The sequence below is a fragment of the Sycon ciliatum genome, chromosome 1 (assembly GCF_964019385.1).
Source record: "Sycon ciliatum chromosome 1, ocSycCili1.1, whole genome shotgun sequence".
NCBI lineage: Eukaryota > Metazoa > Porifera > Calcarea > Leucosolenida > Sycettidae > Sycon > Sycon ciliatum.
In genome coordinates this window covers 67,473,612-67,492,499 of record NC_088643.1, presented here as the reverse complement: position 1 = coordinate 67,492,499, position 18,888 = coordinate 67,473,612, and the positions used below count along the sequence as shown (strand labels likewise).

The 18,888-nt window shown below is 45.8% G+C and overlaps 2 protein-coding genes across 2 annotated transcripts; one reads left to right on the top strand and one right to left on the bottom strand.

The window, feature by feature from the left end:
• Positions 1 to 736: 736 nt before the first annotated feature.
• Positions 737 to 2,708, bottom strand: LOC135805028 (protein-S-isoprenylcysteine O-methyltransferase-like). Its single transcript, XM_065319017.1, has one exon. It carries the CDS (start codon positions 2,437 to 2,439, stop codon positions 1,549 to 1,551), a length of 891 nt encoding a protein of 296 aa, XP_065175089.1. The 5' UTR covers positions 2,440 to 2,708; the 3' UTR covers positions 737 to 1,548.
• A 262-nt stretch (positions 2,709 to 2,970) lies between these two features.
• LOC135805026 (serine/threonine-protein phosphatase 2A regulatory subunit B'' subunit delta-like) lies at positions 2,971 to 15,081 on the top strand. The gene is made up of 13 exons (XM_065319015.1): positions 2,971 to 3,856; positions 5,310 to 5,413; positions 5,670 to 5,772; positions 6,441 to 6,515; positions 7,801 to 7,887; positions 8,226 to 8,264; positions 8,637 to 8,751; positions 9,433 to 9,481; positions 10,553 to 10,633; positions 10,966 to 11,141; positions 12,349 to 12,464; positions 13,018 to 13,112; positions 13,661 to 15,081. Exons 1-13 carry the CDS (start codon positions 3,149 to 3,151, stop codon positions 13,731 to 13,733), a joined length of 1,821 nt encoding a protein of 606 aa, XP_065175087.1. The 5' UTR covers positions 2,971 to 3,148; the 3' UTR covers positions 13,734 to 15,081.
• The last annotated feature ends 3,807 nt before the right edge of the window (positions 15,082 to 18,888 follow it).

Here is an 18,888-nt window from a genome sequence, read left to right as displayed (position 1 = left end):
TTTTCGCCCAGAAGTGCCCAGAATGCAGGATTTTGCACCCCAATTTTAAAAAATTTCCCGGGGACACCCCCAGACCCCCTCCAACCGGACCACCTCCAATGGCGGTGCTACGCGCCTGGGTTACCATTACATAATCATTGTGCAATCTAACGTTATCAATATCACTTTCAGTGCAGTGCTAGTGTGGGTCGGCCAGATGTTTTGTATCTTTTATTCGTTTTTCCAAGAGTCCATAACTAGTTTTTATTGGTCATAAACCCTCGGCCTCCTCATTTATTGTATTTAGAATCAACCAGTAAAAACTCCTACTCAATCTCCAACAACAAAATCAGCGGACAACTTATTTGTGTTGCTATGACAACTCGTGTGCTGGACGAGTATTTGTTGTCATTGGTTCAATTTCTTTTACTCTCCATAGGCTATCTATCAGATCATTTTCCTTATTCGGTCTATTTATAACCAGTATCTATAATGAGAGTGTGGTCTGTCTCCATGGTTACCGGTGTTCATTTCGCGAAGGACTAAAGGGACCGTCACTTAATTTTTGCCGACTACCCGCCAAAAAAATCTGAAATGACCGTAGCACAGTTCCCACAGGAGGAGGACCCCTTTCACAAGGAGGGCAGTGTGCTATCCTACCATCCTTTGACCAGAGCGCTGAACTAGTATTTTGTACACGCTTCTCAAAATCTCATGCGGTCGGCATAGAGTCCAACACATAGTCAAGTGCAAACAGCAATGTTCGAGTAGGCTAACACAAAACTGACAAAACATGTGCCATATGCACAGCGTGCACAACAATGGATCCAGGAGAAAAACCTGATCGGCATAGTAGTAGTTTAAAAATGTGCTTCCACTTTCAAAAGTACACCATTATGCATGTACATTGTCCCTCAAAGTATTTCTACTAGTATGAGCATATCCGTTTGGTGATACCAGTACCGGACCGGTGTGGTGTGGAGTACACCTCTGATAATGCGCTAATGCGCTGTGAAAAAGGGAGAAAGAGGAAAGGCAACATCATGCTGCAATATATACTTTGATCATTGAGTGTTGAAGCAATAAGCATATAAATAACACTTCAAAGGTCTTTCATTGGAAGTTAGCCCAGAAATCTCAAGACGAACAATGTACCCCCATGCGACTAAAAGGAAGAAGACACTATAAATACAATCCTTAGGTACAATAGAGCAAGACCTTTGTACAGAATATGTAGACGTTAATTCCAAAACATGTCCAAGGGTGATACCCTTGCCACAATCACACCAGGTGAGCAAGGACTACATACTAGAAACTTTCAAGTAGCAGCCTGAAAAGCAGGCATGCACATGTGTGCTACTGAGGGTGCCCTCAGCCCATGCATCTAAACTATAAAGAACGAGATCTCTACAGAAACACAGAGAGGGCCAATACCTTTCCCCGCGAGTTTTTACACCTAAGGAGAGAATAGAACGGAGTGCAAGAGACAGAATAAAAGCAACTTCAATACACCACACCTGTAGTGCAGTGAGAGAAAAATTACGTTGCTGACCTTGCCATCCACTCCGATTACTCTCTCCGTGGCAAGTGGCCAGAAATAAACGGGAGGCCAGTTCCAACACGTTGTTGGTACTCCACGTAGTGCCTGCCGAAGAAATTCAGCAGGGCGATTTCTTCCTCCTCGATGCGCTCATTGAAGAACGACCAAGATGCGGCAGCATAGGCCACGGTACACACGGGATTGCACAAGAGAACTTGTGTTCCAATGCTCCAGTAGAACCAGCCCATGTATGCCGGATGACGCGACAAGGAGTACACACCGTGCGTCACAAGCTCATGGTCAGAGCGCTTGCGAAATGCAACAATATGGGAGAAGTTAGAGCGTGCTGTGAACATGGCTGCTTTTCGAAGGAATTCCCCACTCGCAACCAGAACTAAGCCAAGCAGAGCCAGCCAGTGGTAGGTCTTGAGTGACGGAGCAAGCCAAGACTCCAAACTGTATTCAGTCCAGCTGACAACTGCAGCAATGTGATACTCCCTGCTGTGGTTGAGAATATACGAGTCGAGCGACAGGCGGTGAGGGTTAAACAAAGCGGTTGTGACATACTCGGACTGATGAAAGAAGGACAGGGCTATGATGTAGCAGCCGAGGTAGAATAGTCGTGTGTCATAACCCACTGTTGCTACTTGTATGCCAATAGAAGTGCAGCAGCCAAGGAATCCTGCTAGAAAGCTAACATACCACATTTCCCAATTCCTCCACAAAACCAGAATAGCACCGGGTATGACGAACAGCAGAGATACAAGCAGGGCAGCATTTCCCAGGGTTGTGTCAAATGGCGATAAACTCCTCAGCAAAGGGTACATCAATAAGGTGATGCAGTATGTTCCGGAGGACACAAAGAGCTCAGGAACCCACCGGTTCTTGTACTCAATACTAGTAATCGATTCACCCTCCATGATTCACTATTGCCATCAGCAGCAAATACTTCTGCACTCCAAATATTAATACGCCATCAACTGTGGGCCTGCATTTAGAAGTACGTGTACGATTGCTCCTGGTGGGTAATAGACGACTTGGAATGTTCTCAACAACAATGCCAATGGTCAGCGTCTACAGAGCCAGCCTACACACCACTCGTACTCTGCTGAAAACGTTCAAGAAACAAAATTGAAAAAGTCGAAATAAAACTAAAAGTGCTGATGACTGTATATACGAAGACGGTTTTGCATTTGCTTATTTTTTATTTTTCCAGGATCGATATCGGATCCTACGCCTTGGGCGATTCACACATTTGGAGTATAGTTGTTATGGAGACACTCTGCTGCGTCGGTACGCGGTGTAGCGTCGACGTCCCTATGGCTATGATTCCTACTGTACACATGTACTACACTACTGCATGCAGTTTTGATCATGATGAAAAGGATAAAATCTGGCACAGCTGATTTTTGAAACATTCCGAGATTTTGTTCTTGATATGCCTCACAAGAAGCTGGGAGGATCTACGATTACTAGTACTATTTTGTAGGAGAGCTAGAGCGTAGAACTAACCCGTTACTCAGAAGCAGAAGAAAGACGCGGGCTGCAAATGACAAAAGTAATAAATAGCCCAATCAAGAGGAAACAAGACAGTACAGTAGTTGTCTCGTTCTGTATTTCTTTCCAAAAATGAGTACTCCGCCACATAGATTGTCTGCATGTCTGGAGATGAAAGTTGACGAGTTATTCCTGCGATTCATGAGTGAGGAGTCCAACATAGAGAAACTCCAGGAGAGCCTGGCTGCTATCAAGTCAGAGCAGCCGCTTCCGAAGCTGAGCACGACGACCGGGACTGGAACGGCTGGTGAAGCCTCAACCGGGCGTGACGCCATGGGTGCAAGCAGGAAGAGTTCGCCACCACCACGGGCCCCGTCACCCTCCTCTCCGGCCGCTTCGCCTAAGTCCAGTCCCCGGGTGCGCAGGGCGGCACGACTGGCTACTGCAGTAACTGCACCTAGCATAGAAATCACTGCAGAGAGTGATGATGCCAGTGGTACACGTAGCAAGAGTGCAGACACCAGTATTTCAACTGCACATGCGCCACATCTCCAAAACAAAGTTGGGCTGCCGAGCATATTAGCATCCACACCCGCAGAGTCAACGTCCACCACACACAGAATGCTGTCGACGCCTTCATCATCATCATCATCCTCAGCATCATCGTCATCACCATCATCCTCATCGAGTATACCGCGATTTTACTTCCCGTACGGGCGGCCAACAGATAATGACACATGCACCAGTGCCAGTCTTTCAGAGATCCGCGCCGTGTTTGAGTTGTCGGATGACGGGAGTGGCATGGGTCTGGCCAAACACGAGTTTGACCGAGTCTGCTCGGTAAGTACCCAACACGAGTACACGACCCGGGTTGGCAGATTGCATGTGCGTACAATTTCCCTAGCATTACAGTAGGCTGTTCATGGTCAGGACACATCCCTAAGTTTCCTTAGTCCTGCATGCAAGCATAATGATGCATTCGTCCAGTTCGGTTTTGTGTGTTCTTATTGGTGCAGCATATTGGTGAGTGAGAAAAGGCGTCATTGTACCGGCGGCACGTTTTTTTTGGCCCGTGCAACTCACACTTTACTTAAAAGCTGGACATCCACAAAGAGCAGCAGGATACAGTCAGACCTCGCTTATCCGGTCCTCTTTTATCCGGATCCCTCGCCATCCGGAAGAAAATTGTTGGTTGCCGACTTCAGACCTTCGCGTAAGAAAAACCCAGGAGAGTGAACAATCACTCTCGCTATCCTCTCAAGGAGAGTGGTGGGAGAGCAGTCCCCGCCACCCTCCCCCCCCCCCCCCCCCCCCCAAAGAAAAGTCGCTCGCCTTATCTATCGAAGGCGAGCACAAATTGTGACAATACGGGTTTTTTCAACATCTTGCCATACCCCAAACGGATTCAATACCCAATACATGTAGCTGCCAAATTCGTTCTGGAAAATCGCCGTACGCACTACAAATGAAAGCTGTTCGGACCACAACTAATGTTACTTTAGTTTCCCTTCTTCAGAGACAATGACACACGCAATGGGAAATTGAGACCATTCGCTAAGATCCATGGTATTTTTGTAGTATTCATCGTAGAGCGCTCCTTTCTTCTGTAGCTGACCGCTAAAGACCTGTGCCTGGCGTCACACAGGTCTGTGCATGCCCGGACTGTCACGCAACAGAGGGAAATTCTTTATGTCAAGATACTATGATTGCCACCCAAGTGCGGAAGTAAAATTTTGCAGCGGTACGTAAAATACCTTGCGAGTGCCGTAACTCCACTATTGGACCTCGGATCGACTTCCGATTTGTTGGAGCCGACAGCTGAGAACTTTCTAATGCGAATAGACCTTTCGATTACTCGATTCCGTTCAGGGAAAGCTGAGTTACGAAATATTTAAGTGTTTTCAGAACTTCATAGTGATGCGGATGCGCTCGAAATTCTCAAGGCGCGCGACGAAAAGTGCGCCCTAAAAGAAAATAAGGAGAGCGAAGGCGCGCGAGAGCGATCGCTCTCCTTTTACCAGATGATCTGGACTTACAGCATTTGCCATGCATACACACAGTATGTGTGTTAGATTATCCGGTTCTCTCGCCTATCCGGATACTTTTGTGGAAAACGGATGTGTGCGGTTATGCGAGGTCTGACTGTACCGGGCACTTTGGGCTTCCCTGTGTCCTTCTGGTAGTACATCGTAGCGCACACCGGTATGCTTCAGAAAGTCCAAGATTGTTCACTTTTCGTAGTCAAGTGCCGGTATGTACTTCTCAAGCTGTGTCTCTGACTGTTCTTGTGCAGGTGTGCAATTTACCAGTTTATTGGAAAGGTATCCTCTTCCGGGCAGCCGGCGGCACTAGTAAAACGAGAGTGAAGTTCTCTGGCTTCTCGCAGATCTGGAAACGGTGAGGCTCAGAAATAACCTGTGCATGACTTGGTGGTGTGTCTTCGCTGTGGTAGAGTGCTTATGTCCCTAGTCTGGCGTAGGCGACACAGCATGCGACTTGTTTCCACTTCGTATGTTTTACCGCCATGGTTCAGATGTGCCATGTGGCAGCAGCAGCAGCAGTAGTGACGACGGGAAAGCTGTCATGTTCAAAGTTTTTCACCTGCTCCGATCATGACGTGACGTTGCTTGTTCTGTTTGTGTTCATCTTGCAGATTGATCAAGCAGTACCATGATCCAGCATCTCGATTCGTTCGGCTCTCATCGAGATTACAAAGTGATTCCTTAGTCTTCCAGGATTTGCTTCCGCTTATTCAGGTAAGGTGGTTATTTTATGAACTCGTAGCGTTTCCAAAAAAAACAAATGTGCGTTTATTAGGGGAGATGAGGAGAAAGTCTATAAATATCGATATTTTCCAAAATAAAAATTTGTAAGTTCACTTCATATCCTGCGCCTACTAACGCATGTATGCTGGCCTGTGTTGATATTTTTATAGAGAGTTTTTAGACACGTCATCAAAGTATATATATTTTTATAAACTCACTGATGAAGTGAACAGCAGCACTTCAACCCCCTCACTGGCAGAAACTGATGCCGATGTTTTACTCTTGCCTACAGTAGTGCCTTGCAAAGTGCAGCTCTGCAGATCTCCACCTACTGTTATTTCACAAATTGTCGGTGTACTTTTATTTTCGGTGCTTTCGTTGCATCTGTTTCATACCTAGAATTTCAATATACCGAACAAAGTTTCAACAAACACTAACACACCTAATGCAATAGGGAACTGCTTCTCTGTACCTACATTTTCTGTTCACCAAACCTGGCCTTTTGCACTCGTACCGAAAATAGTGAGGACAGAAAATTTCTGAAATTAGAGTATTCCGGACAAGATTTCGGCAAAAATTTGGAATCTGTGTTCTGCTGAGTCACATTTAAAAAATGTTTGTGTTTCTGCTTTGTGCTTGGTCGTACATTCGCTCTGTAGTGTGTCGTTGATGACCACCCGGGATTATTCTTTCTGCGTGACTGCAAGGAATTCATCAACTCCTATATATCAACGGTGAGACGCTGTTATTAATTTGTGGGAGCTGCCTTTCTACAGTATTGTTTGTGTGCACGGTCAATGAGTAGATTTTCTGTTACAGTGGAGATTGGATGTAACGACGCGACAACAGTATGTTGCCCATGTCGCTTAGCACGTCCTTTCTGTACATTATAGATCGGGTATAACTACCTCGAAAATAACGACAGATCGAATTTACTGACACTTTTTTGGTGCCTGAAGACCTGAAAATGCATCGAATATAACGACTTTCCTCTTGTATCAGGCGGATGGGCATGCATGGGACGTACATGTACAGTCTGTATCGGCTATAGCGTACCCTTTTGATTTCCGTGATTTTATCACTATAACCGATGCATCACTATATGCGATACGATCGATTTTTTTCTTTTTTCGATCGACACATGAAAGGCAAGGAAATACTTCCAGCTAGCATGGCGTTTTGACAAATGAGCATGCTGCATAGTTGACAGTGCCCGCATTTCCATAAAAAAATTCTGTTATGTACATGTACATGTATCACTATAAAAATAAGCAACGTGAAGAAAGTAAAAAAAATAGGGCCTTTGATATTATTGCTACATGTATTTTAAAGTTATCATTATAGCCGATAATAATATAGTGTGTTATGCATGTTTTGATTCTTTGTTGCCATCATAATATCCGATATATCATTACATCCGATAATATTGGTTATAGTGATATTTGTATTGGACAAAATACGTTTTGCTTTTGATATTTCGTACCAATATCACTGTAGCCGATATATTCTTATATCCGGTCACTCTATAGCCGATACAGACTGTACATGTGCGTGTGTTAACATGTCTGTGTCACATGCCCGGACCTCTGCCAGGCTCTGGGTCACTCCACGCATGCTGGTAGCCACAGTACAGTGTGTGGTTAGTTGCTATGCATGACTTTTGGCTTAAACTATGCAGCATGACACATGCGCATGCGCATCTAAAATCCGTAATATTATGTCCATGCATATCTGCAATACATTTCTGTCATTTTGATATACAATCTGTCTACTAAAAGTGAAGATCGGGTTTAGTGACAGATTGAATATAGCGACATTTGTTTTCTCCCGAAGGAGTATTGTTAAATCCAATCTCCACTGTATATTGAAGTAGCAAGTTCAACATGGAGGGTTATCCTAGAGATAAATGTCACATCGTTTTTGTTTCAAGTTGACATTGGTTGACATGGGTGCAGTACTTTTGTGCGATCATTTCTTTATGTGTATTCAATCGTTCTTTTTTTAACGGTGTACTTACAGGTTGCAACGAGAATTTTCTATACAGTGAATAGATCTTGGTCAGGCCGAATATCAATACCTGAGCTCCGTCGAAGCACACTCTTGTCGGTGAGATCTCTATCCATTACGCTGAATCCGAAAGGTCAAAAGCGCGATGTTTGAGTTCAAAGGTTCATACGCCTTTTGTAATTTAAAATAAATAAAACTCATCAATTAATCAAGTATGATAGCGGGGCAACTTTTCTAAACGAAGTGACTGTTCCGCAACCTGGACCATGAACTTGACGTGCATGGATTCTAACTTCCTATGTATTGCTTGTGGCAGTGTTTTGGTGCATAGTTTAAATAGTCATCACTGAAGTCTTCTTCAGAAAAGTATTGTGTGTTAGGTCTTTGCTGATTTATTCTGCAAACGGCCCTCTTTATTCTTTCCCTATACATTGCAGGTGATTGAAAAGTTGGAAACAATCAATTCCATCAACGATGTAAGAACTAAGAGCTAACTAAGGACTGCGCACTCTCTGTGTCACCTGGTTCTGGAATTGGACAGCCTCTTTACCTTGGGCAGCCAACAAACGAATAAGAGCAGGGATGCTAAATAAGGACTAAGCCCCCTCTCTCTCTGTCACCTGGCTCTGGGATTGGACAATCTCTTTAATCTGGGCAGCTGGCATACAATTGCTTTACTTGTAGATTACTAATGGGTACGTGTCTCAAGGATAACTCTCGTGCTTGGTAAGTAGCTCTTTACAACTCTTGGTCGGTGCAGTGCCATTGCTGGTCGGTGGAAACGGATTGTTTGTCCGTTTGGTTCGAATCGCCTTGTGCGCTGTGCACTGTGCCATTCTGCACTGCAGGAGCTTGAGTTCTTCTCGTATGAGCACTTTTACGTCATGTACTGCAAGTTTTCGGAGATGAACAACCACCGGCGCATTCTAGACATCCACGACCTGTCAGAATATGATGAATACGGTAAGCTGTGAGAGTAGCAACAGCCGTCCAAGCACACACACACGCACACAGCCCTGTCGTGAGTAACAGCGTGGGAAATGGATATTATACGAACAGAGTACATGTACTAGCTCCACATGTGTTCTAGAATCAGGCATAACTATGGTGACCATATGTTAATATTTTAATGTGGTGACGGAGCTGTGAACTTTTGTTGCGAGATTGAGGAACATCATACGTGTACTCCCAATGCTATTCCAGCCACTCAAATAAATTGTATCTGAAGCACGAGGCGTAGTCCACACACTCAATGACAAAGACCTGAAAAGTATTGTAGCAGGAGCTGAGCGGCAATACTAGAACATCGGAGCGACGTCTGTTCACAGTGAGTCAGCGCTTTTTCCAGAATGGAATAACACATTTCATGGTTAATTAAGTTTCACCGAGTAAACCGGTTTATACAGGCCAAAGTGAACTGCGAGCCAGGATGTATCCCCAGATTCAGAAAATGTAAGTCTGGGCTATGCGTGTGAGTGTGAGAATGAAAATTATCGATTGATCTCTTTCTCGACAATCACAAATGGCAAAGGTTTTGTGACGGTGAGTTGTTTTATGTTGGCAAGGGCCAAGGTTTCTCACCGCCCAAGATCGGTTGATTTGGAGTGTAATGCTTGGGATATGTTTATGCTTTGTTTCCTTCAGGGCTCACACGCGCTATTCTAAAACGGGTTCTTAGTAAAGCAGTGCTTCGGTGAGTGGTGTTGATCAATGCTTGTGCAACTGTCAATTTCACTCTCTTTCCCGGTGTTGTCAGGTTGGATGGCGTGCTGGATTTTTTGCTGTTGAATTTTACTGCCCCGCCCAATCAATGTTCCATCTTTTCTGTGATGCACTGCCTCTCTTGAAATCAGTGCTGCACACTAAAAATAAGTGCCGCCCTGTAACAAGGCAACCTATACCCCTGGCAAGGTGTGCGTATCGCGTCATAGTTCATGCGATGTGAGGTGTCGCGCGTTTCCGAAGAAGAAAAACACATCTCTGTGTACGCATACACTCCACCACTCCACCGTGCGCTCTTGGCCGACCCCGCCAGTTACACCTCACCAGCATAGCGGGTAGCGAATCCGTTAAGATGATGATATTGAACCTTTCTACACTGGGATTGTGGCATCTCCTGAGGATGTTGAAGCGACCAGCGTGATAACACCAGCGCTCATGCCGGCGTGCAGCGCTAGAAACTGGACAGAAATGGCATAGGAATGCAACCTTTCACTCTATGTATCTTCGCTCAAAGGCTGCCATAAGTACGTACAATGTACCTGGTCAATGCGGGAGTCCCAGAGGTTTGACCCATTGAGCTGTCACTGTGCTGCTTGCCGGGTGTATGAGGCCCCTCCATTGACATCACCGTTTGTGTTGTCTATTGTCCACAGTTAGCAGAGAATCGTAGTCTCTTCAGACCAACACCGCTTGACTCAGTGCCCAGAAGACCACAAAAACCGAATGTTTGATTTTGGGCGACCAACACTGCTCTTTGTGTGCAAAGCAAAAGGATCACCATGATCGATTTGTACATCTCTGACCATCATGCAACAGTACTAGCATGGAACCAAAGACTTTTAAGGAAAGTGATGCTGAGATGACCCTGGCATGAGTGTAACATTGACTATATTTTTACAGCGACCAATATCTCTGCCGTGTATCTGTATGTGTGTGCGGTGTATATGTCTGTGCGGTGATGTGCGGTGATGTGTGTGCGGTGTGTGTGTGTGTGGGGGGGGGGGGGGGTATGTCACGCTGTATGGCTGCTTGCGACTCTCAGCTATTCCAAGGAAGGCCTCATGGAGTATCCTGACTTTGTGTGTTTCATGCTGGCTGAAGAGGACAAGACCACATCAACAAGGTACTGACCTATAGGCTATATCCATGCTGTGCTGTTGCCAATGTTGCTGCATGAATCAGCTGCTCAGAGTTATGGTATTGCACCGTGCAAACGATAATAACTGCTATTAACTGCTGCTGTGTACCTTGTTTCATGTGTGTGTGTGTGTGTGTGTGCGTGTGCGTGTCTGTCGTTGCTTGTGTGTGGGTGTGCGCATGTGTGTGTGTGCGTGTCTGCCTGTCTGTCGGTACTTGTCTCCGTATGTGTGTGTGTGTGTGTGTGTGTGTGTGTGTGTGTGTGTGTGTGTGTGTGTGTGTGTGTGTGTGTGTGTGTGTGTGTGTGTGTGTGTGCAGCATTGAATACTGGTTCCGCTGCCTGGATCTAGATGGGGATGGTGTGATTAGTATGTATGAGATTGAACACTTCTACAATGAGCAACTGGATCACATGCAGCGCGAGGGCATGGAGCCATTCGGCTTCAACGACTGTCTTTGCCAGCTCCTGGACATGATGCGGCCCCAAAAGCCAGGTGCGTTGCTTGAGTGTACGAACATGTTCCCACACAATCTGGTCAGTGCTGACGATTTGGAGGGGGGAGGGGGGGGGGGGGGGGTGGGGGAGCTGGTTCATGCAATGCATTAGAGTTACAACGGTGTCTTTGAAAATGAGTGCTGTGTGCATTGATAAAGAAAGAAAGAACAAAGAGGGTTTGTGCTGGTGGTTGCATTGTCAAAGCCGTATTGACTTTGATACTGGACTACCTAGCTATCAAACATGCACACGCTTACACTACACTCAATAATGCATCCACCTTTGTCAATTCAATTTCAAGTCTGAAGAAGAAGAGCCAAGATAACCCAACCCAAAAAAACCCAGAGAGGGAAGTATAGGACGCACCAAGAGAACGCTGCGAAAATCAATGTGCACAGAAGGCAGCATACTGTGCAACGCAAACAATGAAGCCAAATACATCACGACAGTGCACACAAACCCGTTTGGGCCTGAGCTGCGTAGCGCTTAGCAATCGCGCGGTCAGGTGAACTGTGATGTTGTAGAAATAAGATGACGGCTACACGGAGCGCAGCTAGTGCGAGCTAGAAAGAAAGGGAGCAAACTGCAGAACAGAAGTGAACACAAAGAAGAAATAAATTCGAGAGTCGAATGGAGAAATAGAAATGTAGTTTGTGCATCTGGCGGAGGGTGCTTGCACCCAGCTAGGGGTCAAAGCACCACTGTCAGAAAAAGGAGAGACTGAGTTAGAAAAGGGAGAAAGGTGATGGAGTTTCAGAATGAAACTACAGGAATATCAAATGAGACGTGAACACAATTTTTTATGAATATTAAATATTCATGAACGGCGTTTCTCGGCATGCATCCTTTAGTAGTAAAGACACGCTTGGCGAAATGGCGGTAAATACACGCCTGCGTCCACACGCTCGTGCTTGCACTGGTACATGTATCAGAGAAAATGCGATGTGTAGGTTTGCTGGTTTATCTTTGCTTGGATGCAAAGAAGTCAAACGGTGCAACCAAGACCATACTCGTAGGTGAGAAGTTCCTTCAACTAGGCTGTGCAGAGTGGACCCTGCTCTGCTTTGTTCATGAGGTCGGGTCCTCCTTGCCACCCCCGCTGTTGTGACGATAGTCGTAGATATGGACTCGGACTCTAGTCTTGAAATTCACCATCGGAAGTGTCTTGAGCATTGCTGTTGAACTGTCGTGTTCTTTTTATGCAGGCTATATCACCTTGCGTGATCTGAAGGCATGTAGCATACATGCCAAGATTTTCTTCAACACCCTGTTCAATTACACCAAGTTTGTTGCTCATGAGCATCGGGATCCGTTTACAAAGGTGATTGTCACGGTCCACGGGCAGTTTACACGTGCATGTTGCTTGAGATATGGTCCGACTCATCCGCGCAAGAAGTGCACTGGAAATGTATCGGCTGTTCTGGCGGTCCGGTTTTCGTCAAACGCTCTGAAAGCTTGTTAGCCTACATGTAGCCTGCGCAAATCTTCTTGTTACTGTGCACATACACACATACACACATACACACACACACACACACACACATACACACCTCAGACCTCAGACCTGCCCATCGCGGAAGCGATCATAGCGAACAGCTATGTTAGACATAGCAACTTACACCATTCAACAGCTTGCAAGGCTGATGAATTGACCGCCACTAATTTTAGCCTGGTATCCACCACACAGCTGATTGAAGTACACATACACACACACACACACACACACACACACACACACACACACACACACACACACACACACACACACAATATGACTGCAACTCCTGCAGACTGGCTGCGGGTAGTACTAGTATACTAGAAGATAGTAGACACCGATTGACTTTGTTGTCTGGGCTGGCTTTCTTCCCCCATAGGACATTGGCTCGAATCAAGAACAACCGTCTGACTGGGTGAAGTTCGCCAGTGTTGAGTATCTGGCAATGGTGACTGGTGAGGACGATGTACCAAAGTAAGTTCCTCTTGGCCCCTATTTCTCTGCTAGATGACCATGGCTGTATTGCTGGTGTCCTAGAGGCGTAGGTTGTGCGTAGTGGTGGGGTGCTGAGGAGATGGAGTGGATGCTGCCGAGATGCACCTTGTTGCAATGTAGGCTCGCCGATCTCGGCAGCGCGTCTAATCAGAAATAGATCCAGAAAGTGTGCAACTTCCGAGCTGGTGCTGGACGATCAATGCTCACCTATCAATTTGAGGAAGTGTAAAAAAATCTGTGCAGGCAGCTATTAAAGGGCCCTAAAGCAACAGCAATGCCAAATCTCTGCATGTCATCGGACAGTGGTGTACCAAATAGATTAGTCTTGACGTAAATGCGTGAAAGCCCGGTGTAGAAAGTTCCCGTTCAAACGAAAGAGCAGCTGAAAAATGCGGTTTGGGGTCCTTTTGAGAATATTTTTTTCCCCAAAGAGGCGGGCACTGCAAGCATTTCATCTCTCCTTTCAGAGTACGTAGCTGACTGTGACGTGTATGTGTTTGTATATGTACTTGTATGTATGTGTGTAGGGAGGATGAGGAGTTTGACAATGACACTGAAGATCCAGTACTGATGGCTCTGGCACAGTCCGAGGAATCATAGGCTCGGGGTGAAACGGTTACGCGTTTAGCTCGGCGGTGAACTGGTTTGCGAATGGGTTTACCGAAACAGGTATAACCCATACTGGTACTCGTAGTGGCATGCACCCTGTTTCCTGCTGTGCGTACACAAAGCATGCAAGATCACTTTCACACGCGTTGCAGAACTTCAACCAGATTATTGGATCGGTCAGCTCTCCGCCTTCTCTCTTCATAATCGCGCCATGTATATCTTAGCGCATGGAATGCTAACTTATTTTGCACATTTCATGAAACTGTGGACTCATGACTGGCCTTAGTACGGGCTGTGTGCCTGCATGTACCACGAAGCAGTGCAGTCGACACGCCATCATGCTTTGACGCACTACAGTGTGTGCACGGCATGACTTCTACACAGTGCAGTGCGATGTACTGTAGCCACTGGAACCACTATGCTAACCGTTACATAAACTAGTTAACCAGTCTATCCGTTTCACCCTGCCCGTGATTCCGGGATGTTTTGTCAAGCCTGTTCGAGTCTACGAATTGTCTATATCGTTAGAATGCCTCAGTTCTTGTTCTTGTTCGTTGGAATGCACGTCTGTGTTGCACAGCATGTTAGAGATTGTATGTATTTTCGTGCTGCTTCTTGCTCGTAACTGCTCATATTGTTTGTAGTTTGCTAGTGCAATAGGTTCACCGCTGTACCCATACAACTGTACCCATACACATAGTGTAGACACTGTAGTATTTAATTGTAAGTCTAGGCTTGTCTTGACAGTCTAAGGTTGTGTCCAGTGTGTCACGTGTTGTGTACGCTCAAAACAGAACTGAACATAAGGCGTTGTCATAGTGCTGCCGGTATGCGTTTTTTCTTGTGACGTGAATCGAATGTTGCTTTCCCTCCCACGCACTTCATATCGTGTCAGACCTTTACACCGCGCAGAAAAGTATCCTCGTGACTTCTTTCATCCTTTCTGTGATAATCTGTGCTTGATCGTTTCGATCAGAAGTCAAACAAGTCATTTTTCTATGTAACCAAAGTGCTGTTCAACAATACAATGTGCATTGGAGAGCTCCTAGCACTGTTCGTCCTATTTATCAAACACAATGATATAATTATACAGCTTTCTATCACAGTGATATAATTTATGTCAGCCATGTCCCCCTAATCCCCTCTGGTGTCCACCCTCTGATCCTGCGAAGTGAGTTTTGTCTGGACTTATACACACGCATACGCGTGCCATGCACACATGGACTTTATCATAACAATAGTATTATCTATTTCTGACCACACATGCTCTACTGAATCGTTCTCTGCCTTCTGATTTTCTTGTCCGCTGCGCAGTAATGCTGATACATGTACACCATAACCGTTTGTGCCATGTGTTGTGCTGGTGAAAGAGGTCAAACTAGAGTTTACGGTAGTTTTTCATATCTAAGTCAAGCAAGTCAAGCATGTAAGTCAGCTCAGAGAAAAAATGGTGCGGTTTCAGTTTGTCCAGTTCCGTTTTAGGTAGTGGTGACCTGTTTGGCACTTCGCGCCATTGAGTCAGAGATATCCATGATGCAGCCTGTTACTTTTACCTGGCGGAATTCAAATGAAATGAGGCGAGATAAACACGGCGTGCTTCCTCACTCTCAGCACCATGCTTCATGTTTCTGGTGCAGACGTGCTGAAACAAGCCATGTATTGAAACGCAATGTTATTCTTGAAGCAACATCGCACCAAATGTATTTCCTCTATCAGAGAGATTAGTACAAAATGGTACCGGCATTGCAAGTTAGTTGTGTAGTAGTTGTTTGTTCAGTGTTTTAAATTAATTTTAGCAAGTGACTGGTGCCCGACTACTATCGTATATCACAGGAAATATGGGCATGGTGTTGAGCCCCTTGTGATCTGAGTTTTCATTCTACATGTGTTGTCAGGTGGGGAAACTACAAGGCCACTCGAGTGGTTACCGGTTTCAAACTGTGCTGGCTTGCAGTCCTTTTAGAAAGCAAAGGACCTTGGAAATTTGGAATCACGTGTGGGCTGAAATCATTCTCAAGAATGCGTTTTTTGATTCCTTGCAACATAATTATAGGTTTTGATTTTTGAATATGCCGCTAAGCCCCGGTACTAAGAGTACATACCCCCTCCCAGTGTGCAAAGCCTAATCCAGCCCTGCATAGGGTTTTGGTCGAGCGTAGTCGGATCTTCTGATATCATGCGTACGCTCCACACCAGCGCCAGGCAGGTCACCTTTGTTTTTTGAGTCCATAGTCTGGGGTGTTTTGGTGGAGAAAAGTCGCGCTGGAATGCACAAACTGTACGTGTGCTACAGGGTTTTGATATTATGTGTACCAATCTTGTGTCCTGCTTGTGACCGGGACGTGCCCGGAATCAGATCTGTACAGTATTATGACGCAAAGATCCGATTACGCTCAACCAAGACCCCTATGCAGAGCTAGATCAGGCGTTGCACACTCTGGGGGGGGGTATGTACTCGGTGACTTGCTGCTTCAGCGCCACCGTCTCAGCGCCACCGTTTCAGCACGATACATTTCAGCGCCAGCACTTCAGCGCATTATTTCACAGCGCCACCTTCTTCAGCACCATTACTATCAGCATGGTAAAGTACACCACCAGCAACTCAGCGCGAAAAAGTAAGGCGTGGTAATTTACAGCGCGAATAAGTTCAGTGCGATCAAATACAGCGCAATAAATCACAGCGCGATAAAGTACAGCGCGATACAGTAGAGCGCGAAGTCAATACTTGTGCAGTCTAGTCATTACAGGCGGCGTTCATACATACATACTTTCTCTGTGCTGCGCTGATGAGTTCACAAAGAACGAAACATCAGATTGAGTATTTCGCTCCTGCTCTTGTAGTAGTTGAGCACTCTCGTGTGGGGTAGTGCCTTTACTGTTTGCATTACGCAGAGCTCACTGACTTGTCAGTTTGAGTACTCTGGCAAGGTACGTTCGGGCCTGGTTTAAATTTGGCTTTGGAAATTTTATTTTCATTGCTATCAAGTTCGGCCTCATTTTCTCTGTGCTGCGCTGATGAGTTCACAAAGAACGAAACAGCATGCTGTCCGCAGATTGAGTGTACAGTAAAACCTGTCAAGGCGACCACTCGGATAAGGCGACCACCTGTCCTAGACGACCACTGGAACCAGGACCAAGGGATGCTATTTCCAGTCAACTAACCCTGGATAAGGCGATCACCTGATAACAGAGACCACGTTTTGAAAGTCCCTTGAGCGGGAGACAGGTTTCACTGTACATACTTGAAAACGGCGCTGTGAAACATGGCGCTTAGATCTGTGGCGCTTAGATCTGCCGCACTGAGAAAGGTCGCGCTGACACATTTGGCGCTGAGTTATGTGGCGCTGAGACTAATAGACGCTTATCTGCTGGCGCTGTAAAATTCGGCACTTAGGTTCACGGCGCTGAAATGGTCACGCTCACCTGGTTGGCGCTGAACTCGAGGGCGCTCAAATGGCATGGAGCCATGTACTCTTGCCGGTACGCATTGTGTGACGTACTAAGCTCGCCCTGATGATGTCTCTACTGCCCTGGGATAGTACATTCCCATTGATTTAACTTGTGACATTATCATGGCCAAATGCATGCTGGGTGACTTGTCTGTTTCTACTGGTATTTTAGTGCTGCATGCACATACCGGTATTCTAGGAGTAGAAGTTCTACAGTAACAGTTGATGAAGTTCACGAGAAGAGCGTAACGCGAATACCAACCAGCGTGAAATCAAACTTCAACGGTGTGTGTGTGTGTGTGTGTGTGTGTGTGTGTGTGTGTGTGTGTGTGTGTGTGTGTGTGTGTGTGTGTGTGTGTGTGTGTGTGTGTGGCATCAGTGCTCCATGAACATCTGCCATTGTAAACTTGCTGCTTGTGAGAAATCGCGAATATTGGGCAGTGTATAGGGTGACAAGTGCACTACCGACTGATACATGACTTAATGGTGAGGTCATGTACACCGGGCCAGTCAGCAGGACCAGTCCAGTTACCGGTCAGATTACTTAAAACACCCGACCAACTTTGTAGCTACCCGTGCCGGAACGCTGAGGAGGGCATATGTCCCCGCCATAACTTATTATACACAAAGTATGAAAGACTACGGTGCGACCTGACCAATTGAAAACTGCTTCTGGTGGCCCTTATGTATCATCTATCAAGCCGGTATTCGGCCCGAATTTGCAAACGAGTATGCCACGGTTGCCGAGAAAATTATAATCCGATGATTTCAGTGTTTTCTCATCCATTTCATGTTTGGTACCGGTGTCCTGTACTACTGTAGAGTAAAGGGCAGCAATGAAGTCCTTTTCTTTCACCTCTTCGGCTTGGACTTGGCCCTGAGTTCTATTTGTTGAGAATGTACGTTTGGGCATTGAGACTGAGTTGCCTATTTCTTCGCAGTTGTTTGAATAGTGCAGCAATGCCGGATACCTGCAAGACTGGAAAACACTTCGAGTTTTCTTTTCCTTTGGTTTGTGTAAGTAGTTTATGTGCGATTCTCTTTCTCTCCAAACACTGACTGTTGCTAACACTACTAGCAACTCCCACTCTTGCTACTACAATGTAGTCATGATAATAGGGAGGCTTAGTCCCACGTAATCCGTGGGTACTTTACGTGTGTGTACAACGTGATAGTACTCAGTGACCCACGTACAGACGTTTTCTGATTCACGACATACATATGGAGGCTCACCCACGTTCCGCCAGAATGTGGGTGAAAATCAGAATGGAGCGCATTGTGCGAGCTGTGAGGGTGCTCAGCTGAAGAAATTTCGGAAGCATGAAATAAAAATATTGGATGAGCTTCTTAGGCCCGGGTAGCTTCGTCTTTGACCAGGTTTGGGCCTTTCGCTTCATGCTTTTGTTTGTTCCGTGTGACTAAACACAACATTGCAACGTGGGTGCCCTTCATCCACTTTACGTGGATCACCCACGTACGCGTTTCCGTTACGTGGGAACTAAACCTCCCTAATGATACCAAGAGTATATAAGAGTTATATACTCTTGATGATACATATACGTACACTGACTTGGAAGAAAGGAAAAATTCTGGCTACCAGGAGTAGTAAAATACTACTCCCTGGCTACGTTTTTTGTACTCAGCTCTGGTCAAATCTGCCAAAACGCAAAAGGAAAAAGCACTCATCAGCTGTGCGG